The sequence below is a fragment of the Tauraco erythrolophus genome, chromosome 9 (assembly GCF_009769465.1).
Source record: "Tauraco erythrolophus isolate bTauEry1 chromosome 9, bTauEry1.pri, whole genome shotgun sequence".
NCBI lineage: Eukaryota > Metazoa > Chordata > Aves > Musophagiformes > Musophagidae > Tauraco > Tauraco erythrolophus.
In genome coordinates, this window is record NC_141473.1 from 37,130,603 (window position 1) to 37,154,640 (window position 24,038).

At 41.9% G+C, this 24,038-nt stretch overlaps 2 protein-coding genes across 2 annotated transcripts; both read left to right on the forward strand.

The window, feature by feature from the left end:
• The first annotated feature begins 1,135 nt into the window (after nucleotides 1-1,135).
• STOX1 (storkhead box 1) lies at nucleotides 1,136-7,094 on the forward strand. The gene is made up of 3 exons (XM_009978333.2): nucleotides 1,136-1,271; nucleotides 3,217-5,542; nucleotides 6,871-7,094. Exons 1-3 carry the CDS (start codon nucleotides 1,139-1,141, stop codon nucleotides 6,908-6,910), a joined length of 2,499 nt encoding a protein of 832 aa, XP_009976635.2. The 5' UTR covers nucleotides 1,136-1,138; the 3' UTR covers nucleotides 6,911-7,094.
• Nucleotides 7,095-8,405: 1,311 nt separating this feature from the next.
• On the forward strand, nucleotides 8,406-23,838 carry LOC104371296 (nucleolar RNA helicase 2). Its single transcript, XM_086616461.1, has 15 exons — nucleotides 8,406-8,510; nucleotides 9,115-9,381; nucleotides 10,679-10,754; nucleotides 11,445-11,623; nucleotides 13,121-13,238; nucleotides 14,152-14,337; nucleotides 14,877-15,022; nucleotides 16,059-16,208; nucleotides 17,957-18,118; nucleotides 18,879-18,998; nucleotides 19,805-19,878; nucleotides 20,081-20,240; nucleotides 20,553-20,687; nucleotides 22,467-22,511; nucleotides 23,331-23,838. The coding sequence occupies exons 1-15, from the start codon at nucleotides 8,406-8,408 to the stop codon at nucleotides 23,529-23,531; spliced, it is 2,124 nt and encodes a 707-aa protein (XP_086472587.1). The 3' UTR covers nucleotides 23,532-23,838.
• The last annotated feature ends 200 nt before the right edge of the window (nucleotides 23,839-24,038 follow it).

Below are 24,038 nucleotides of genomic sequence, written 5' to 3' on the forward strand. Positions count from 1 at the left end.
AGTTTTTGCCTTGTGAGGTAACCAGGAGTCCCTGCTGCCTTCTGCCTGCTCCGACAGCTGAGGATACCCAGGGGCTTTCCGTGCAGCCCAGCACAGGGAAGCACAGAACACTACCAGGTAGTGGGAAGAGATCATCAGTCCAATTAAATAAAAAGAAGGAAGCTTTTTTTCTTGTCCAAGAAGGTGTATGCGGTCATTGTCTTACTGTGTGCACAGACCTCAGGTGAGTCCCTGCTTCGTGCTTTGTCGTCAGCTTCCAGGGAAAATACTTATTTCAGGTATTCCTACATCGTTCCCTGGTACCACGTCGGAAGTACTTGCTGGGCTTGCTCTTACCAGCCTTGCCATCTCGCGAAGCGGAGAGGGCAGTGTTCATCTTTGTGGCTTATGGATGGGGGAGTTGAGGTGAAGGTCTAAGACCCTTTTCAGTACCCTGGGGTGGGGTTGTAGAGCTACTGGGGCAGCTGGGCCATCATGCTCTCAGCCCCTCTGAGCTTCTGCTTTCATCGTGCAGAACAGGGACAATGTTACTGTCTCTCACCAGGAGAGATGGTGATATAGCCTAAAAAATGGATGCAGTTGTAACAAGAGTTTGTTGCCTTCTGCCCAGTCTAGTAGATAATCTCTAGTTCTAGAGCCTGGTTTAAAAAAGGAATTTTTATCAGTTCTATTTAAATTTATGTGCTAGACAAGGGACAAAGCCTGTTGCTGGTCTTTTTTTTCCCTGTATTCTGACTCGGTGAAAAGATTTTGTGCTTATATTATTGGATATTGACCTTTTTCATTAGCTACCTAGAGAAATACAGGTTCTGCATGGTTTCATATGTAAAGAGTCATCTAAAAAGTCAGCAGTCATCAGACATAATTCTCTCTCAGCTCCCTGTTTATTAAGCTAAATGATGGTTTAAGCTGGAATTTATTACCAAACTAACGTACTTAAAGTAACCTTCTGTTCCTTCATTACAAAGGCACTTGAAAAGAGCTAGAGCCATTTTCCTTCCCTGACAAATATTTCTGAGTAATTTGCCCAAGAAAATTAGCTGAGGACAAGGTGCTTGTAAAGGAAACACCATTCCATTCAAATGATTCTTTTTTTTTTTCCCCTCCTTCTGGACTTCAGGTGATGTGACCCGTTCTCATGAACCCTCTCTTGCTGCCACGCTCCGTTCCTCTGGCAGAAGGAATATGCCGTACTGTATCAGAGATGAATGCAAACCACGTAATGGTCACGCAGGAAACTTTAATGGAGCAGTTAGTGAAAAATTATCCAGGTAACGTGTTCATTTCTCCCTCCGTTTAAAAGTGACTGAATCATCAAGCTTGAGTTTCTGATATTGGGCATGTGATCACCAAAAGTTTGCAAACAAAGCTGGCAGTACGAAAGAGTATAAATTAACAATCAGGCAACTGGGTAGAATACATGGATATGCATACTCATCAATCCCTGAGTGTCGCTAACACTGTCCTGATGTAATCCTTTTTATGGATTTTAATAAATCCTCTTCGGGAATAAGAGGGAACTGAGTGCAGCAGCATGTTGAGAGCATGCCCTTTCTAGAGGGTGGGAAAGCACACGAGTTAATTTAGGTGCCAGATATGGAACAGGACAAAATACCCTGTGTGTCAGATCACAAAGACTTTGAGTCCTCCTTTAAGGGACAGGAACATAGCTGAATTTGACGACCAAGGAAAGTCTTCATCTGGTGTTTGCTATCAAAAAGTACAACTGGCCTCAAATTCAGGTTTGTTGGGCTAATTTCAGCCCCTTCTTTCCTGAAAGCAAATCACATGCACTAACCGAGCTTTAATCCTTCTCGTCTGACCGGGTAGCAGCCACTTCCCTTAAATGCTGTGTTTTCTTTTCAGTCTGAAAAATATTAAATTTCTCTTAGATTTGTAATATTGGAGAGAGAGAGACTTTGTAAAGGCTCATTACAGCCCTCTGCAGGACGTTGCTTTCTTTGATACCGAGCTTCCTCTTTTGACTCTTCTCAACCTTACGGCTCTGCAAACATCACGGGTTGATCCGGTAGGCATTTTCACTACTGGGAAAAGTTTTAATGCAACCCCATAAACTGGTCCAGAACCCTGCCAGGAATGTGATGTAGTCCATATGTGCACAGATAGAACCACAAGGTAGCATTTTTAGGTCACCGAGAAGTAGCACACTCAAAGTTTGCAGGGAGAGAGCGTATTTCTTGCTGTTCTCACCTTGCAGGAAGATCTCATTTTTGTGGGCAAGAGATCAGCAGAAGCCTGGGGCAGTAGATGAGATGTCACTAAACTAATAACTCTGGGACTGTGACACCTGAGGGGAAATCAGTGGCTGAGACCTGTCCCAGTGAGGTAAACTTTGGTAGGATTGTCATCTGACAATTACACCAGAAGCTTCAGAGAGAGCGATAAAGGCTGCTGTAAAATAACCTGCCAAGAGAGAGACAGTTTGAACAACACACTGTTTGGCTTAGACCTGGCAGAAGGTCTCTCTCATGAATATCATATCCTGACAGATGCAAAGAGAACACCCTTCCTTATTCGGAGGAGAACATCCTCAGCTCCATCACAGCAGTGCTGCAGTGACAACCAGAAATGCAGCTGGCCTTTTACCTTCCTCCTCAGGGGTGACCTGGCCTCATCAGTGAGGAATGCCCGTGGCAAAGTTACAAAGGGGTTTACTGATGTGTAAGACACCGACCGGCAGGATGGCACCTACCAGAGCCCTTGGCTGGATGGTGTTTCTGGGCTGCCCTCACCTGGCTGGCCCAGAAGGGCTCTCCCTGACTCAGGGCTGCAGCCTGTACTGGCTCAAAAATTTGGGGCAGCCCTCGCTGCCCTCCACGTGGGGACACGGCTGTAGAGAGAGGCTGTCCCTGTTCTGCAGGGAGCCCAGGACTGCGGCCTGAGTCCAGGACAGCTGGATGAAAGCACAATTGCTGGCTCTGGAAGCTCAGCATAGTAGTGATGAATTAAAAAAAAAAATAATCCTGCCTTTTGTTCAGTGATACCGGACACTTTCATGTTGAAATTGAGTATGCCCTGCTCAAATTTCAGTTTCCAGGTCAGTTTCAAGCTTCTTTTGGAATCCCGTGAACTAAATATATTGGGTATTTCATATTCAGTCACTTCCAGATCTGACATACCTAAGTTATTTTTTTTGCCAGCTCCCATTTTATTTGAATAGTTATTTCTGATTTGAAATATCTGTATCTGTTGTAGGCATTGCAGTTCCCTCCCACAATATCCTATATAATATCCTTGGCACTCTAATTAAAGAAAGGAAAATCTATCATACGGGAGAAGGATACTTCATTGTGACTCCCAACACATACTTTATCACAAATGGTGCCACAGAAGACAACGGAAGGGTCTCGTCGGAGGAGGACAGTTGTTGCTGTTCATCACACTCCATCACTTACCTTGTAAACAGTGAGCGCTGTGCAGACCTAGTGAAAGAAAACATTCCTACAGTATCCCATTACAGATCTTGCCATTGTTTCCCTAACCAGAGTACGCTCTGTGAAAAACGACATCAGCAACTAATGAACCATGAACCTAATGGAGGAGGTAAGAAAGGCTGCAGTGAATTGAAATCTTCAGTTCAAACTCAAGCGATCTCCACATCTGCTGAAAACCACTCCCATGGTACCAACAGATCCCTGACATCAGTGAAAGAGAAACTGAAATGCAAAAGGTTTGGCCTTGGCCTTTTCTGGAGAAGCGCTTCTAAAAAAGAAAAACATAAGGAGTACTCCACTTTTTCAGCTCAGTTTCCTCCCAAGCAGTGGCCAGTCAGGGATGAAGATGACTTAGATAATATTCCTCGTGATATTGAACATGAAATCATCAAGCGTATTAACCCTACTCTTACAGTTGATAATTTGATGAAGCACACAATATTAATGCAGACGTTTGAGGAGCAGGGAAAATACAGCAGTACGCGTATCTCGGCCAAAGTGTCAACAGTCAGGCAAAACCATCTTTCAAAGGATTGTGTTCAGAAGACACAAAGTAAAACAGCAAAACACATCAGCAAAACCAAATCAAAGAAAGAGAAGCAGACTAGCAGAAGCAACGGGAAATCTCAAGTACATGAGTTAACATCCCAAAATGAGAAACTGGAAGAGAATCCTTTGCTGCCTACCAGAAATCAACAGCCACTTGATGTAGCAGTGGAATCCCATGTCTTGTATAAAAAACAAATTAACAACCCTTTTCAGGGTCTGCAATGGAGACGCAACTTTTATGTGAAAAGGTACAAAAGTACTATCAACAGTCAGCTGAAGTTCAGGGCTCGAAAGCAAGAAAGAGGTTTGCAGAGGCCACAGACCTTGGACTCCTCAAAAACCTTTGAATATGAAGCTGAAGAGCAGGTTACTGAAATGCAGGCTGACAAAGCTAAGCAAAAGAAGCCACTGCACGCTAATAGGTCTTCCCTCCTACTAGAGAAAGGCAGTTTAAGTGAAAACTTTAGTTATCCACAAGGCAGTACTTTGCAACCAGATAATAAATGTAAATATATTATTAGTCCAGAGACTAATATTTGTGAAGAAAACATCTACAGAAGAAGAGTTAAAAAAAATTCTGGGGATATTAAAAAATCCCCTCACTCCTACACTGGACATAAAGGTGTGTGCAAAGAAGATGCAAAATTTCCATTAAATCTGAAAGATGAATATTGCAGGTGCAAAGCTGACACTCTACATGAGTTATTAGATGAAACAGCAAACTTATTTCAAAATGTCTGTCTTTCAAATTATACAGCCAATGTCAGCCTGGTAAAAAAAAAAGGTGTGAAATACAGACAAAATACTGATAAAAAGAGTGAACTTATATTTAAATACAACTGTGCCAGCCATTCCGGATCAATGAAGCTGGAAAGTGAAGGATTTACTGAGAACTGCCATCTTCTGTACCAAAAAGCACACAATGGTGAAACCTGTAGCTCCTTTCATCTAGGTGACAATTTTGAAAGCAATGAACTATGTTATCTGCCTCCTGGCCATGCTTTTTCAGATACAGGAGACTGGAGCAAAGCTGTGCCAAAGCTGGGGACAGCTACGTCCCTAGAAAACTGCAAGGTTGATACTTATCCAGCCCAGTACAACACAACTGTAAATAAACGTGACTCTGGAGAGCACGGATACAAGGGAAGTGTTATTTTTGCAGAATTAGTAGATGGCTCAAAAGAGCATCCAGAAACTGATCTCACAGAAGAAAGTTGTTTGTGCAGTCAAGTTTTTCCAGTAGGTCACAGAAAGGAAGAAGAAAGTGGCCTTGCTGAACATGCCAAGGCTTCGGCTGTAGCAGGTTTCTGCCATGCTGGTGAGGCTGACTCAGATGCTGACACTTTGCAGAACTTCACCTATGAGATGGGTGAAGTGGCGGCGTGCTGTGGTTTGGGCTCACAGACCAAAGAAACAAGAAACCCTCTGGGAAAAGATCTGGTTTTTAAGAATGCATGTACTGTGGTATCGGGCCAGGAACACTTGGAAGGAACAGAAAACCACAGCATTACAGGAGACAGTGGAATTGACTCACCAAGGTAAGAAAACACATGTAACTATTAGACGTTTTATCTTCAAATTGAAAATCAGATTTAGGCAGAAATGTTGCTGTAAATAATAACCCCCCTCCCTTCTTATAAGAAAGAAATTTTCCACTCTGAGGGTGGTGAGGCAGTGGAACAGGTTGCTCAGAGATGTTGTGGATGCACCATCCCTGGAAGTGTTCAAGGCCAGGTTGGATGAGGCTTTGGGCAACCTGGTGTAGTGGAGGATGTCCCTGCCCATGGCACAGGGGTTGGAACTAGATGATCTCCGAGGTCCCTTCCAACCCAAACCATTCTGTGATTCATCATTCTATCATTCCCCAACAACAAATTATCTTCAAAAACTTAAATGTTATATCCCAGAAATACTCAAACTGTATAGGTCTATCGCATTTTTTTCCATGAACATTCCCCCTAAATCAGCTATACAAATGCTGCTGTTTATATTTTGTGTTTTTTTTTTCATGAGGCAAGCAAATAGTACAAGCTCTGCCTTGCAGATAGAGAGGGCCAAGCGCAGAAATGTTAAGAAACATGGTGATTGCTAAACTCCTGTTAGGAGGCAGGTTCAGCTTGCATTGATCTTGGTGGATCAATATCAACATTATGGATATTGTCATAGTTTCCCCAGTTGTAGGTGAAGAATAAAAAATGCTTTATAGAGGTGCTCAATCACAATTAAAAGTACAAAATACCACCTGACTTGCTCACAATAGACAGGAGAATGTGTGCATCACTTGTGCTAGAAGCTCCTGCTTCCTTTCCTAGGGTATGTTTTGTGTGTAACCATACTTGAAAAATCCCTTAACGAAAAGCAAATTGGTATGAAATAATTTCTCACACAGTTGCATGTGGAAAACACCTACAAAACTTAATTAAATGGGCAAGAACATAAGTTAAAATGCTGTGAGGAAAAAAATCATATCCCTTTTTTTAATAGCATCACATATTCTTAAGATCGTAAATGACTGGTATTTAAGTGTGATTAAACCATTTGAGTTCTCATTAGATATGTACCGTCACCGTCACCTTGACAAGCTAGTACATGAAGGAACAAATCACATACTATAGTTTTTAAGGAAATTCTGCCTTTTTTTTTTTTTCTTCCCTCTTAATCAGCTTTTGGCTGTGCACTCTTTCAAGCACACTTCTAGTGTATTACTTGGACATGAACACTTGAAATCTTTTGGATGCTTTTTAGCAAAATGTATTTCAAAGGGTCATTTTGATTGTATTGATGCCATCTGTGGTACCAGAAGCTAAGCCAACTCAGCTTATTTTTAGAATGTGAAGTCTGATGTCTAATAATTCTGTTATTTTAGATGGACTGTAAAGAAGATGAAGCTTCCTGCCAAATTCTGAAAGCATAAATACTGATGCAAAGAGGAGGACAAAGTAGAAGGACAATTGCAACAAAATTTCTTGCTTCGGCTAACTCTGGTCATGAATATTTCAGGTGGTTTTTAATGAGCTTTGTAAACTTTCCCTTTGTAACAAGGGAACCATACTGTAAATGCGATTAGCAACATCTCTGAGGCTGTCTCTAAATCAAAGCTGTTAGCTAAAGCTTTTGACCATAGCATTCAGAGATCTAATGTGTATTTCTGTTGCTTTCATCTTTGATTAGTTTTTGCGTTCCTGTGATAATAAAAGTGTAAACAGATACACTTCATCCAGATCACACCATTAAGCTGGAAAGGACGTGTTGCTCTTACAGGAACTGTATCAGTTGGACAGGACTGTTTTACACTGTAATTCTTGAAAGTGTTTCCTACTTGTGTCACAGAAATAACAGCAAGCTCCATCTCCCCTGTCAAAAAACAAAGGAAACGAGCTAGATTGGCACACACCTTGTAACTACAAAAACTCCTTGAATCCTGAGGTTTTCCTCACTGAGTCCTGAAGAAATCTCGGATGTCCTCCTGAATCTACTCGGCGCGTTTAGATATGGCAAGTAGGACTTAGTCTTTGCAAATGAAAACGTGTTGGTGCAGGAGACCACAGGTGAGGTCAGTGGGATTCCTTTGAGAGAAACCCAACATCCTGCTAGCCATCAGGATCACTTTATAGCTTTTACTTCGGAAGACTAATTTTGACTCCTTAATCCTGATTTCTTCCTGTAGTTACAAGCGGACTGTGCTGTTTTCATGCTGCTGATCACCAACGGGTCGCGGTCCTTTTTTTAAGTCTCACAGAGGCACTTGGTCACACCGCTATCGGCTCTGTTAGGCTCTCTCACCACTGAAAACTTGCCTCCGGTGGTTGTGGAGACAAAAGGCTAAAGCTGCAATCATCGTTTCTTAAAGCTATTGCAGATTTCTCCTAGAGAAGGCGCCTCTGTCTGTGAGGAAGGGGAGGAGGCTGCGTTTGTGTGGGCCGGGGCTGAGCAGAGCCCTGCAGCGCGCTCTCACGGACAGCTTCAGTCACGGCGTTATGGCGGTTTCCCCCTCAGGCTCCTCTAGCAGCCGCTGCTCTCGGCGCCTCACGCTGCCACTGCCTGCCAGCTGCTTTTCCGCCCCCTTAAAACCCCTCCTAGGGATTTTTTTTTTTTTTCTTTTTTTTTTTTAAATCCCAGGCGCAACGCACGCCCCGGCGGGAAGCCGGCGGATGAGGAGCCAGCCGCCGCTTCCCGCCTGGCTCCCGTCATGGCGGCCGCCTCACGACGCGGTACTCGCCACCAGCGCCGCGGGCGCGGGGCATGCTGGGCCTTGTAGTCCGGTGGCGGCGGCAGGCTTTTGGCTGCGGGGCCGGCGCGGCCCCGCCCCGCGTTGCCGGGGCAGCGGGCGGGCCCTGATGCTGTCACACAGCGCCCGCTGACGGGGGCGGCGAGCGGCGGCGCGGCTGCCGGCGAGCGGAGATGCCCGAAGCCGCCCGGTTCATCTCCAGCAGCGGGGCCGAGTCGGATCCCGAGTGCCCTATGGGGACCGAGTCAGCTCCGGAGAGCAGCCGCCGGCGGCGCAAGGTGCGGGGAAGGGGTTCCGGGGCCTTCCGCCGCCGAGTACGGCCTGGCCGCGCCGCGGCGTGCCGTGCCGTTCCGTGCCGCGCCGCGCCGCGGCTGGCGTCTGGCGGATCTCGCCTCCGGTCGCGTCCCCGCGCCAGTGCGGGTCGCGTCGGGTCGGGTTCGCGCGGGGCGCGCCGGGCCGGTGTGCCGGCCACGTGCGCGGCGGCGGCGGGGCCTCCCGGGAGGCGGGCGGGCTGCGCGGCCTGCGGCGCCGGGCCGCGGCCCCGGCCTCGTGTCGGGACGGCGGCGGGGCGGGGGCGTCTCTCGGAGCAGGCGTGCGGCCGTCCTCGTCGCGCAGCCGCCCCGGGGGGCTCTTTGGGGTGCGCTCCGTGGGGGGAATTCCCGAGTCCTGGAAATGAAGGCCCCGGGTGCGTCGTGGTCGAGAAAATGCCTCCGGGCGGCACCTGCGCCGCGGCTGGGAGGGTCTGCTGCTTTACACGACCCCCGCCCCCGTCAATAACTACACTGGTTTTAACTGGTGTGCAACGATCTCCTCGTGTTCCGTGCCGCCTGGGTGGCGTGCGCCTGTTTCCAGTCACCGCGGTGTTGCTCTGTGCCTTTCCAGAAGGAGAAAAAAGAGAAGAAATCTAAACGCCGTGACAAATCTCGGAGGGAGAAGACCGAGACAGATGAAAGTGAGCAGTCGGAGGATGACTTTGATTCCCCGAAACTCAAGAAGCCGAGGAGCGGAGTTAAACAGAACGGTGATGCAAAAGAAGAAAGTCCGGAGAACACGAGATTGTCTTCCTTAAACATTAAATCCACCCGCAAAAAACGGCCCAGTAATTCTAGCGAGACGTCGAGTGGTGATGGTGACAGCGAGCAAGAGCAGGTAAAACTAACGATTGATTCAGGTGCAGTGGCGAGTTTAGCTTTCGACTCCTGCGTTGCAACAAGGTTGAATTTAGAACGGGTTATCTTTCATTTTTTTTTTATTCCCAATCAGTGGAAAGGCTGCTGTAAATTTCCAGGGTTTAAAGCTGCTTGAACTGTCCCTTCTGTCGATTTTTTTCCAAAAATTTTAAATTGTGGAAGTCCTGAAGTTCTATAGCAGTGCACCTCACTTCAGCGGTCCGGTGCTGTGGTAGCTATTGGCAGGTGGACAAACTGCAGCGAGGTGGTGCTTTATTATGATTCAGCATCATTAGATACAATTGCAATTCCTCCAAATGTAGTTCAAGTGACTTCTTTTCGGTGCTTTGAGTACTTCTTTAGTGAAACAAGAATTATTTGGTTTTAGTTAGTGCAAAAAGAAAACTTAGGTATTAGTGTGTTTTTATGTATCATCTTATTAAATAGTGGTTGTTAATGTGATAAGGTGGTCCTTAATGTAATAAACTACCATGTTGCAACAGTTTTGTAAGCCTTTTTAAGCCTTTCTGTAACAATGTTTTTGTGTTGTTGGATTATTGCTGTTTGATTTAGGTTCCTTTAAAATTATTTGACATGAACGATGTGGTTTTTTTTAAGGGAAACTTAGGATTTGTTTTGAAAAGTCTTTCTACCTGTATGTTCTGCTGTTGCTTGGTTTTGTTTCTTGTTCCACTTGATGCATCACAAGACATCCAGGGTTTCCGTGGTTTTCAGAGCTCACATTCTTTCCTCACGCTTGGCGTTTTAATCACCGTACTGTTAAAATGTGTGTGGAAGTGATGCATTACTAAGTAGGTGTGTTTGATGCTCTGCCTCGTAACGGTATTCCTTTGGGGATCGATTTCTGATTCTGTGAATCACTGTGTTGGATTAGTTGGGGAGTAGGAAACGGACTAGTTATCGAGCCTGAATCTTGCGTATTACGACATAATCTGTTAGGCCATTGATAATTCCTTAAAATATAATGTTAAAATTTAATTAAGAGTTTCCAGAGTTTCCATTTGGGTGTTTTGCATTTCCAGGGTTATGCCACTAGGTATGAAACAGTCTTGACTTAAATTACAGATCACTTTTGTCTGACTTTGTAATATGATAAGTAAGTAAAACAAAGAAGGCTCTTTAGCTGCAGCTGAGATACTGTCACTGAAAATTTGACCCTTGGGTATGACACCAGTGCCTGTGCCACTACCTTGAATCTTCTGGTCGTCATATGATACTCCCATGGAATGTTATCTGATTTATTGTTTACCTGACAGGAGTTGACTGAAGAACAGAAAGAAGGTGCTTTCTCCAATTTTCCTATTTCCAAAGGGACTGTTCAGCTTCTTCAAGGTAAGTTTCTTGGCATGATGTACAGAAAATAAATAGTCTCCCCTGTGTTTTTATGCTGAACGTGTTCAATCAATGAGCTTTGAGATGTGTTCTACTTGTGTGTGTGCAAGCACAGATGCTATACAGAAAGCACATTGATTGCCTACTCTAAATACATTTTCAAACATAGACTTTTCTGTTTGCAGTATTGCCCAGTTCAGCCTTTGCAGTAGAATTTTAAATGACATAAGCAATTAATTCTGTGCAAGAATTTTTCAATTAAAAGTTATTTCAGAGTTAGTAAAGGAAAACCAGTTACATTTAATATTTTTTACATTAGTTACTGCATGACTTAGTATGAATTAAGAATAGAAGTGGTTTTGACATATTTTTTTGTTCGAAAGGAAGAGATTTTCGTAGATCAGTGGGGAGTATTGCATAAATAAAGCCACAGTACTTAAAGGCTTTCCTTAAAGTCTATAACTTCATCTGTCCCAGCTAGCGCTGTGTCTGGTGGTATGAAGTGGGAGGCGGTCCCAGGGCACTCTTTACAGGTGACCTCTGTGATTAAACGAATCAGTGGAGGTGATGATACAGTCCTGACTTACTTTAGGGTTGAAGGAAGTTCTGCTTGGGATAACTTCCTCTGAAAAGTATGCAAGAACACTTGTAAAATGATCCTATTAAGGAAATCTGTTGAAATTGTCACAGCTCGAGGAGTGACGTACCTGTTTCCCGTGCAAGTGAAGACCTTCGACCCAGTATATTCTGGCAAAGATGTTATTGCTCAAGCACGAACTGGAACAGGGAAAACATTTTCTTTTGCCATTCCTTTAATTGAAAAGCTTCAGGGAGACTCACAGGAAAGGAGAAGAGGCCGTCCTCCAAAGGTAACTTTCCTTAGTTAGAATGCTGATTTTGTTTTGTCTTATGTCCGAATTGGAAAAGTTCTTCAAGTTTGTGCAGGAATAAGCTAACATTAAACATTCTTTGAAAACTGTGTTGGTTGGGCTTTGCCTGCATCCTGTGCTGCCTCATACCCTCTGATCAGCAGCAAAGAGCGAAATTACTCTATCCACTTGTCAGTTCTCTTTTTCTGCTTACAGGGAGACCGAAGCTACAGGTGTTCAATGTGTTCCTGTTTAATTTTATTTAGTCACCGTGACTGTTCAGGTCCAGTGGTTGCTGGATGCTTGTTTTGTTCCCAAATCAGCAAGAGATGAGTGACTTCTTCTGATTGATAAAAGCTATCTACTTAAACACGTTTGTTTAAACATGTAAATGATGGGATATTTTAAAAATAGACTTAGTTTTCACTAGTACCACCACCAGCTATTGAAGTTTGTGCTTCAGAGAATGCAGATGCATTATGAACTGTCTGCATTCCGCTAGGGAATACCACATATGTTTTTTCACCAACTTCTTACAATGCCCTCCAAAACTAGAGATGCCAAAGCTTATCGTATCCCCATGAGTGGTGGGATTTTTTTTTTTTCCATTTTATTTCATCTTGTCACCTATCTCATAGATTACTTGAAAATCATTCCAAAACTAGTACTAGCTGTTTTATTTGCATCTGCCCATCATGTTGGCTCTCTGAGAATGCTGGCTCTAGATTTGGCACAGTCTTGTGGAGAAGAGAAAGCTTTCTTCGAGGGAGTCACAAGTCTTAAAAAGATTTTAATGTGTTTCAATGTCGAAAGAAAGAATAGGAGAAGGATTTTGAGGTTCCTTTTGTCAAGCCACTGATGCCAGGTTTGACAGCAGTGCTGCAGTCACACATTAAACTAAATTAGTTAAAACTCCTTGCTAGTAGCTTGTCCATCACCTGCGGTGAAGCCTGTATGTTGCAAGAGAGGATGGTTCCTTGGTTGCTTCTGCGAGGACATCAGCACAGGCACCAGAACCTTGCTGAGCACCGGCTTGGCAGACTGAACATATGTTTCCCTGAGTCACAGGGAAGCTGAGAGGCAGTTGGTGTCTCTTTCTTACACCTTCTTGCGGGACTGTGAAGCATTACTGAGCATGTGTAAAAACCTTTTATTACCCAAATCCCTCAGTCTTGTACTCAAACAGCATGCGTGCATGTAGAAGAAAACTTGTAGCTGATCTGTTCAAGAGCTAAAGTTAAATAAGATTTAAGTACCTCCTGTCCATCTCCTTTAAGAAATTAGCCTGTCCTAAGTATGTGCTGAAGGAGATGAATGATGTTGCAAGAGACTTAAGCAGTGTGTTTCTTCAATCTTTGCTTAGATTACTGTTTAAACCAGATTTTTTATTTTTAAAAACTATGTAAATGGTCAGACCTAAACTAATGATTAGAAGTTTAGTAGTTTCTTGGTAGAAACCGTGCTGAGAGAACATCTGTTTTTCTTTCTTCTGTCTAGGTACTGGTTCTTTGTCCGACAAGAGAGCTGGCAAACCAGGTGGCCAAAGACTTCAAGGACATCACAAGAAAGCTAACAGTGGCTTGTTTTTACGGAGGAACTCCGTATAATGGGCAAAGTAAGTGACACTGTCACTAATAGTTGAAATGTCCATTGACTGACATATTTGAGAAATGCAGTTGGGTCCTTCCAAACACACACTTTTAACTCAAGAACTGGAGAGTATTCATGGGGAATTCAATAGCTCAGGATATATCTTGTTATGGTGAGAAATAACCATAGCTCTTGATTATATTTGTGGTGTTCCTTGTCTACTCATGTACGTTAAATTAAAGAGATGATCCAGAGTATTTGGGTTTAAGATCTTGTAAACATTTATATTGTCTTTAGAAAATATTTAACCTTAGAGCTGTGAGTGAGTGTGGGGTGTTTTTGTGTGATACATGATATCTAGAGGATTTGTGAAGTGGAGAAGAATTTCTTTATTGTGACAACGTAATTTATCATCTTGATGGCTGCAAACAAGGCAGATGAGAGTAGGAATGAGAATAAGCTCTTTCATCGTAATGTATCATGAGATATTAGGGAAGATTTTTTTTTTTTCCCCTGCAGATCATCCTCCAGGAAGGAGGGTGTTTCAGTAATTTGGATCTTTAAATAAAGAAAGAGTTTTTTTAAGTTTCCAGTTAAGGTAGACAATTTGGGAAAAGCTAACTATTTCCAAAGTATGTTAAAAGAAGCTCTTTGTTTGCTGCTTTATTTAAATTATGAGGAGAGAGAAAGGAGACGAGAAGTCTTTATTCTTTCATGAAGAGCAGTAGAACTTCTACCTTACCAGTTTTGTTTTTTTTTTCCCCCCCAAGTTTTCTCCTCCTGTTCATTTTTTCTCACTTACATTTGTAGGGAGAGTACTTATGGATGGTTTAAGAAGTAGTTTCATTATTACTTAGCTACTGTATGTTTCTGATGCAGCGAGTGCTCCCTAGTTTACTGCTAACTGCTCTTCTGCTCTTCTCTTTCCTGTTTGTCAGTTGATCTCATGAGAAGTGGCATTGACATTTTGGTTGGGACACCTGGTCGAATCAAAGACCATCTTCAGAACGGCAAGCTGGACCTTAGCAAGGTGAAACACGTTGTACTTGATGAAGTTGATCAGATGCTGGACATGGGATTTGCTGAGCAAGTGGAAGACATTTTACGAGTTGCCTACAAGAAGGGTAATCTCAATATTTAAAAAAATAGTAGGAAATATTAATAACAATTTAGTCTGCTAAAATTCAGGTATATTTTTCTGAAAGTTGCAAGGTGGCTTTGTTTAGAAATGACGGAATGTCATATATTGTAGGAAATGTACATGAGGAAGTGTTGTGAAAGTGGGAATCATTCACAGGACCTCTGCAAAGCTTAAAATCCAATACCTAGCAATCTGTAAATAACTTTCTTTGACACCTATCTATAAGTTGTACTTGGACTCTTCCAGTTAAAAGGAGTTAGAACCTTTTTACTCTCTTCACTACTTGAAAGTAGACTGGATCTTTGGTCACAGTAACTTTTTTCCTAATCTCGAAAATATTTAGACTTGCTAGAATGTTTTTTTCTTCAGATGTTGATAATGCATAAATTTAAAAAGCAGAATGGCCCTCTTTATTTTATATACTGATATTTGACCTCATATTTTTAATAACTTGTATAATCAACTTGTATAGATCTGTAAGATGAAACATGAAGTTTGAGGAACATTGTTCTGTGTTTTAAGATTCTGAAGACAATCCCCAGACTCTGCTGTTTTCTGCGACTTGTCCACATTGGGTGTATGACGTGGCTAAGAAATACATGAAGTCTAGATACGAACAGATTGACCTTATTGGGAAAAGAACTCAAAAGGCTGCTACAACAGTGGAAGTGAGTAATCTAATGTGGAATGTTTTCAGGCCTCTTCCCTTTTCCTTTATGCTACAAACAGTCATCCCATCCTAAGGTACCTTATCAGGGTGAGTGGTGTTCCTCAGGCGTCAGTATTGGGGCTAGCGCTATTTAACATCTTTGTCGGCGACATGGAGAGTGGGATTGAGTGCACCCTCAGCACTTCTAGCAGGCTTGCTGTATTTAAGGGAGCCCACAAGAGAGCTGGAGAGGGACTTTTTACAAGGGTGTGTAGTGACAGGACACAAGGGGCAATGGCTTTAAACTGAAAGCGGGCAGATTTAGATTAGATCTAAGGAAGAAATTTTTCACTCAGAGGGTGGTGAGGCACTGGAACAGGTTTCGCAGAGAAGCTGTGGCTGTCCCATCCCTGGAAGTGTTCAAGGCCAGGTTGGATGAGGCTTTGAGCAACCAGATCAAGTGGAAGGTGTCCCTGCCCATGGCAGGGGGGTTGGAACTGGGTAATCTTGAAGGTCCCTTCCAACCCAAACTATTCTGTGATTCTATGATTGTTTCCACTTAAGTACTGCCTAGCGATTTCTTTGACAGATCAGTTGCACACATCATAATTCTATCAGTGGGACTGAAATAATGTTAATCTTGAAAAAAGCTTTTAACACACTGCATTTATTTGTTTTGCTTTATCTGACATGAAGCTTTAGTTGATAGAACTGTGATAAAATCTTGCACCTCTGACTGTCCTCCAGGGAAATGGTATAACATCTCCTGTTTTTTTTTCCTTTGCTTTAAAGAAAGTGGTTTGTAGATTTGTCATCTTTTTTTCCTCTTACCATAATTATTTCACTTAAGCTTAGACTAATCACGGTGAACACAAAAACCTCATGAATTTTGCAGATCACAATTTTGCAGATTTTATCAGAAACACAGGTTAGCATATTTTGCCTATCAGGAAACTGTATAATTATTTGGTATTTCTGGATTTTACAGTTTCAAATGTATTTAAAAAGAATCTTATGTTTTTATGTGAGCTAAACACTGGAATTCTTTTTGATAGCATCTGGCAATAGAGTGTCATTGGTCTCAGAGAGCGGCGGTTATTGGAGATGTCATTCAGGTCTACAGTGGCAGCCATGGGAGGACCATCGTCTTCTGCGAGACCAAAAAGGAGGCAAATGAACTGGCTCTGAATGCGTCCATCAAGCAGGTATTTTATCATCTATGTTAAGTAACAAAACCCACCAGAGAGCTGTCAGCCCTATGTTGATACCACAGCTATGCTAAGTAAGTTTTAAAGAGAGACTTTCAAAGTGGATAAGGCAGGTGTTTGCAGGTGGTCCGATAGTTTCAAAACTGCCAAAAAGAAATTTCAAAAAAAACCCAAACTGGTTGAAAGTTTACAGCATTATAGTCTTCAGGACTAGGCTGTAGTAACAGATACTGGGCTACAAATGATTTTTTTCTTAAAAGAAGAGTTCTTATTGACATTAAATGAAACAGTTTTGAATTGGTTTTTTCTGTAGAGAGGATTATCTTGGATTGAAAACGGTGATAGAGAACTACTATGATAACAGGTCATGGTACTGGAATAGCAGTTACTGAGCTGTGATGCTGTCATTAATTAGTGGTGTCGGAGAGGGGCAATTAGGGTTTAGAGCTGTAATATACCAGAGGCTATACCTATATTTTCATTAAGATGTTTATTAGCTGTTACGAAGAGTTTAAAGATGTATGCACAGAAAGAATTCAATCTGCCATCTCTTGCGGATGAGCGTTAGTGTATTCCTGAGATTTATGGTACAGCACGCTCTAGCACTGGTGGAAAATAACTGGTTGATGTAGTGGTGCAGTGTTTTTGATGTGTAGGGGCACTGGCACTGCACGCTTGGTTTTGGTGGTGATATCACAGCAACCACTTTTTCTGTTAAGTGTTTTCATTAAAGAGATAAGTTATGTCTAGAAAGCAGTGTAGCATTATGTTCCTAGGGAAAGGAAAGGAGAAGCTTTTTCATCTGCCACAACTGTGTTGAGGAGTGTTTCTCCCAGGCTCCTAGATGACCTCACTAACAGCTAAACCCGAGCGTGGAGCCTTGTCCTGTGTTACTGGTGGTGTTAGTGATATCAGATCTTGCATAGGCAATGCAGAACTCTGATCTTGGCAGATAAGAGAAGGAAATTACTCACATGTTTCTGTTTTAGCGTGTTGATTCTTGCTAACAGAATAGATGCCTTACCAGCTGACATTAATCGAAAACTGTCTGAAAAAGAGGGTTTGAATTCCGTGCTGTCCCTAGTGTTGTGTTAGTATTTTTTCAGATAATTCTCTGTTTACATGTGGAAAACGTGGTAGCCGTGCGCAGGCAAGCTGTGAAATGTGAAGTGGAGGAAAAACCAGTTTTTGTATGTTTGATCTTCATACTTGTTGTTGCTGTGATACAGGACTTTTAGAATGTTTGGATTAAAAAAAGTTATCTTTGAAGCTGTAGTTCATTTCTCTGTGGATCGCTTATATTTTAATCCTTTCATTGGTAATGGGGGAAGTTAATACATTAAGGGGAGTTAAGAAGCAACACTATTTTGGAAAAGATGTCTAGACGAATCCTAAGAAGGCCTGAGAAAATTGTCGATGACTATTTTGAAACGGCTAAGCCTTGTGTAGATGGTGTGGATGGAAGGGTAGAGTTGTTCCCATAGGTCACGGTATTTAGAGGTGGAGATAAGGCACATGTTGAGATTTTGTTTTCCCACCTTTGTTTAAGGTCCTTGAGGTATATGAATAAGAAGTACTGAGTAAATATCGTAAGGCACCTAAAATACAAACTCTGGTAATTCGGTTCTTCTGTATCTTGCCATACGGTGTCTATCAAATACCAAGATGTTGTACTCAAAACTGACCATAAAAGTGGAGCACTGTCTTGGATTTTGGTACAGTCATATAATAATTCTGTTTTTCAGGATTGCCAGTCGTTGCATGGTGACATTCCTCAGAAGCAAAGAGAGATCACACTGAAAGGTTTTCGAAACGGTACATTTAAAGTTCTGGTTGCCACCAACGTTGCTGCCCGTGGTTTAGATATCCCTGAGGTTGACCTGGTTGTACAAAGTTCACCACCAAAGGTAGGAGATGGTAACATTGAGTGTCTTGTAATAATTTATAGTTTTGTTTTAAAGTAGTAAATGCTATCAGGTGATGGTATTCACCACACAGAGCGTATCAACCTTGCATTCAAGGGTAAGAAATGTCCCAATATATAGAAGCGGTTTCTTGGAGCATTTTTTCAGAGTGCATCAGTCTGTAGTATGTTTAAAGATTGTCTCCCTAAAGTGCTTTCTTTTAAGGCTGTTGAGAGCCTCTCCGTTCAAGGCCATGTGTGGTGATGGCAAGTCTGGAAGCAGTGGGAGTGAAGAAAGGCTGTTTGTCTTGCAAGAGCGATGCACTAAGTAGGGGTATATATGAGGAGGGGACCCTAACAGGGAGAATATTGGCTGAAGTTAAGAGGGTTTAAAAGAAACAAGTGAATTTTCAGTGAATTAGCTGTTCATATCGCAGTAACCATGCTCAAGTTGATATGCAGGGGGTTGAGTGGGTTTGTTATAGAGGTACACACACTCAAAATGTTTCCGTATTCTCTGTGGTGATGCCAAAACAAGACTTTAGTTGATCCATGCTCATGGTTCTGACTTTCAAACCATGATTTTTAGAGGGTTATGGAAAAGCTTATTTGTTTTACTTTAGTTAAGCAATTATTTTTAATTTAATTCACTGATTGTGTATTGTTCAGGCTTAACTGTCGTAGCTTGTACGAAGTCATGTGAATGCAATGAATTGATTAAATTACAGTAAATTAGATAAGTCATGAGGCTTTTTATTTTGAAGGATGTGGAGTCCTATATCCATCGTTCTGGACGCACAGGTCGAGCTGGACGGACTGGGATCTGCATCTGTTTTTATCAGCGAAAGGAAGAACATCAGCTAAGATATGTGGAGCAGAAAGCGGTAAAGTGCAGCTTTCTTCTAATCACGAGCGCTCGGATGTGTTGTATTAGGCAGCGTGTAAAATCTTTGTGCTCTGTTCAGTAGTTCAGTTACAGGGCTGATGCTTACAAAGCATCCAGCTGAAGTTCAGTTACCTTGCGGAGTCTGGGTACGCTGCCAGTTATGGTGGAGCAGGGAATGCGCTGCAGGTGCTCGTGCCCACGCTTTTTCAGCAAATGCCAGTAAGATTGTGCCTGTGGAAATGAGGAAAAGCTAGCAGGATTTCACTTTAGTGTTCGCCCTGACTTGTCGTCCGATCGGAGATTGGCGTGTGTGTCGCTTTACCGAGAGCTGTAACTTCCAGCGTTGCACTTTGTGCGCTGTTCCGTGTGGTAGTTTTCTTGCTAATTAAGTGTTCAGTTGGGATGAGGCGGTTTAGTCTGGGCACATAAAACTCAGACTTGCATTTAGAAAGGCCACGTAACTTGTACTTAAATCCAAGCAAATCAGACTAAAATTAATAATTTAGAGTCTGTAGGACTGTTTTTTTCCCTGGAATCTGCTAAAATCCTCTCTGTTTATTTCAGTTTAAGGTCACTGGATCATTTAAACTGAGCTAGTACTTAAAAGGCTTTTAAGTGTTACCTGTTTCCCTGTAAGCTTAACCTTGTAATTTTCACTAGCAAAAGTTGGGAGTTAAAAGGTGACAAGAAGAAGTAATGTCATAGATTTAAATGGTTGTTTCACTGGAGTCCAGTACTATTACTTTAGAACTGAATTATTTCTGGTCTGCAACTTTTATCTGTGTTTTGCTTTTTAAATTTCAGGGCATTACGTTCAAGCGTGTTGGTGTTCCCACTGCGACAGATATAATCAAGGCTTCCAGCAAAGATGCCATCAGGTGTGTTCAGTGACTCAAGCTCTGTCATATCTTCCTGTCTTCCTAGTTCGGAAGGGCTGTTTGGATTGCTCTTGGCTGTCTCTCTGAACTGACCACTATGAAAGTCTTGGACTGCTGTTTTTCTTCTATTCCAGTGCCTAGTAAATACTAGTGTAATAGTAGTGTATAATTTGGGTGTTTTTTTTTTGCTTTAATTACTTAGGTGTCTGGATTCTGTTCCTGAAACTGCTATTGAGTATTTCAAAGAGTCTGCTCGGTTTCTAGTTCAAGAAAAGGGACCAATTAATGCTCTGGCTGCAGCTCTAGCCCATATTTCAGGTGCTACTTCCATTGAACAGCGCTCCCTGCTGAACTCAGACGCGGTAAGGGTGTATGGCTTAACGTTTGTCTTGAATCTGAAAAAAAAACCAACAATGCACCTCTGTGTTGTTTAAACAGAGAATTGTTTATTACCTTATGATTTTGTTTGTCAGAACTGTAGTTAAGCCACTAGGAACTACTGATTTAGTTAAAAGCAAGAATATAGTGGCTATAAATATACTTGCTTTCTCATAACAGTATCCACTTGAAAACTTAGTTTATAACCTGTAAATTAGCAAGTTTCTCACATCTGATACAGTGCTTAACCTTATTCACCTGACTGAATGGAGCATGCCCCATTTCTTACTTTTTAGGGATTTGTTACAATGATACTGCGCTGCTCTGAAGAAATAAACAATATGAGCTATGCCTGGCGAAGACTGCGAGAACTGTTGGGTGATGGTGTTGATAGGAAGGTGAACAGAATGTGTTTCCTCAAGGGAAAGATGGTAAGGTTTTTTTTTTGATCTTTGCTGCTGAGCTTTTCTGGTTGTAGCCTTTTCTCAGCAATTGCCAGGGGAGATATTTGGTCTTTTTTCCCCATTCCAGGCTCTGTTGATGAGGATATTACTCTGGTAGAAGGATGGGCCTCAGTCAGTTTTGTTAATGGTCATCTCAGGGGCTTAGGGCTCTGCTCCACTTGACGTGCTAAGGAGGCAGTATGATGCAGTGTAACTGCATGGCTATAGGGACAGGTAAAAGGTGTGACCTGCTTTTACTGCACCTTTATGGCAAAACAGGATTTCTTAGGGCAGTCGGTTCTGATAGCTCATGTCGGTCGTTGTTCTGGTACCTGAAACTGAAAGATCAAAGTTACTTTTGGGGTTGCATGCTTATCAGTGTTGCAACAACTGCAGCAAAGCTCACTGAGACACAGTTATTTTAAACAAAACTTCTACTCTGCTTGTCTTGGAATTTGCGTGTTTTCACAAACCTGTGAAAATGTGCGATCAAATAGTCAGTCCAGGATTATTTGTGGTGACGCAGAGGACGAGGGATGCTTATGTCATCCTGTTTTTGTGAGTTGTTACACATTATTGCTGATTTGCTCCATCTTTTGGCTTTTCTGGGTTTATTTCTTATTTCTCAACATACCCTGATCAATAAAACTGTACAGAGGGATGCCCTGATCTTGATGACTTAGTTCATTTACCTGCGTCAACATATGCTGTTCTCTTTTCCCTTATTCTGCTGTTTTATTTCTGATGCTTTCATACACCCGCGTTTCCATGCATACTTCATTCATATCCATATTGAAATTTCCATCCCAAACACCAGATACTATGTGTTGTTACAGAAGCCTAAAACAAGGGGCAGCCTACATTTGAACAACAGTTTAAAGATTCTTCTTTTTTTAATTTTTACTTCTTTTTAAAAAAAAAATGCATTCTTGTCTTTGGTGTTGTGCGTATCCTGTTTTTTGTTCCATCTTTGTGTAAAATTGACCTGCATGTTTTGCTGTATGAATTTCACACATAGTTCACGACGCTTCTTGGCCAGACACTTGTGATTTTAATTTAACTTGAGGACACTTCTTTATGTTAGTGAACTATGTTTACTGTTTCCATCTCTGAAGTTTTTTCTTGTTGAGTCCTTCACGCATGATATTTGATATAGTGTTAATTGGTAAGATTTGTTTTATTGTCCTTGCCTCTGCCTCTCTGTTCACAGCATTGTTCTGGATGGCTTTCCTTACGTCAGATTTGTAATACTCTCTATCCAGATTGCCGCTTCGGATAAAGCATTTTAACTTGCGAATTATGTATTGTACTTAATCGTTCAAATAGTTTAATTTCAGATTTTTAGTCTGAACCTAAATATTCAGTTTACTGGGTGTATACGTTTCTTAGTATAGATTAAAACTTCTGATTTGAAGGAATTTACAAAATGAGTAATGCAGAAGCCACTGGAGCACAGTTTAAGATGGAGAGGGTTATAAGCTTATTATTAAAGAACAAGAAAATGTGAATTGGAAGTACTGGTTATGCAGAGGAAAGAAAAATATGTTTATCTGAGGAAAACATAAAGGAAGTGCAGTTATTTTGAGAAATATTGACGCAGTTCTCTTAATGTTCAAAGATTTTGGGGTATCGTAAGTCTCTACTGAAAAAACACTTTGAAATTAAAAACTTTGTTCTAGTACAAGATTTGTAGGCTCTATTTTTTTTTAGTTGCAGTCAATTGAAAGGATAGACTTGTATCCATTAAAATTAATTCTTTCTTTTTAGGGTGTGTGCTTTGATATTCCTGCGGCAGACCAAAAGGAGATAGAGGTACATCAATTGGAATTTCTAGTTACAGTGGACTTTAGAGGAAACTGGCTGGAGTGGGTTAGGCAGAAAACATTACATAGCCCACATCCTGCCTTTCCTAGTAGCAAAAGGGGGATGTCTTTGAAGGAATTGAAGAACAGAACAAGCATGCGGTGTTCCTTCCCTAAAGTATTTCCCTGTCTCCAAAAATCTGTAGCTTGAAACTTTTGCACTGAGTGGTGGTGTGAACAATCCTCCCCTTGTTACTGCTGCTGGATTAATCTTTATGGGCAACAAGTTTCGCTACGCTATAAATTCCCCTTTTTTCTGTTCTCTGCCCTCCATTCTTTTTACCCAGAATTCTCTCCACAGAAAAGTGAATCCCAGGTTTTTGCTTGGCATAATTAGTATTCTCATGCTGAAATTCCCCAAACTTCCAATCTTTCCTTCAAGTACTTCTCCCTTAGTGCCTTTTTCACTCTGAAAAGCATGTTTGGTTCTGGATTAGAGGGGAATTGAGGGGAGGGTGTGGATTTGTGATCGGTAATGATTATTGTGGTATTCTTAATGAATGAAAGGTAGGGAATGAGTTTACCGATGAGGCTGCTCTGTAAAGCTCTAAGGTGGGCTTCAGTTCTGTTGGGTACTATCTGAGGCATGCTCAGGCAGCTGTAGCCCTTCAAATTTTGAAACCAGTATTGACCGCTTTAGTTAGAAACTTGAATCCCCTGTATTTGCTCGCAATTTTACCTTTTAAATTGAGCAAATTTAATAATCATGAAATACCCTGTATTTGCATTCTGAGAATTTCGCTTGCTATGTCTGACTTTATTTCAACAGGCAAGGTGGGAAGATTCCAAACAATGGCGTTTGTGCGTGGCGACTGAATTACCTGAGTTAGTTGAGTCACAGCGAGGAGGAGATGGAGGAAACGGCCGAAGCTTCTCAAGCTCCAGGAATGGGCGGCGTGGTGGCTCTGGTAGAAACAGATTCAGAAGCAGAGGCCAGAAGCGAAGTTTTGACAGAGCATTTGATCGTTAACGTCAACAATCCAGAAGTGGAAAGAAAGGGACTGCAGTATTTTATACTACATTAAAATAGGCTGTTCCTATGTATTTGTACCACTTGGAAAAATCTGTCATTCAAATATCTTTTCCTCAGTGCTACTTTGGTCATAAGCAAGATCTTCACATTAAAAACGACAAGAACAGTAAAACTTATTGTTTCCTTCCTTTCTTGTATTGCCATTTCGACTGTAAGACCTAAATCTTTATTCCAGAGTATGGCTGTTGCATTCAAAACTGTAGCCGGGCTCACTGTATAATATATAGATCTTAACTGCTGGTCAAACCTGTACATTTTCCAAAAAAATAAAATATTATTTTACAAGTTCATATCCTACGTTAGAGGGCTTTAAAAGCGCGTGCGTTGGGCAAAGGAGATACACACTGGGAGTGTATTTTTTATGATGTAGGGGCTGTTTACCTGCACTATTACATACGGGTTTATGTAATTAAAACCATTACATGGTTTGTAGCTACGGCTGAG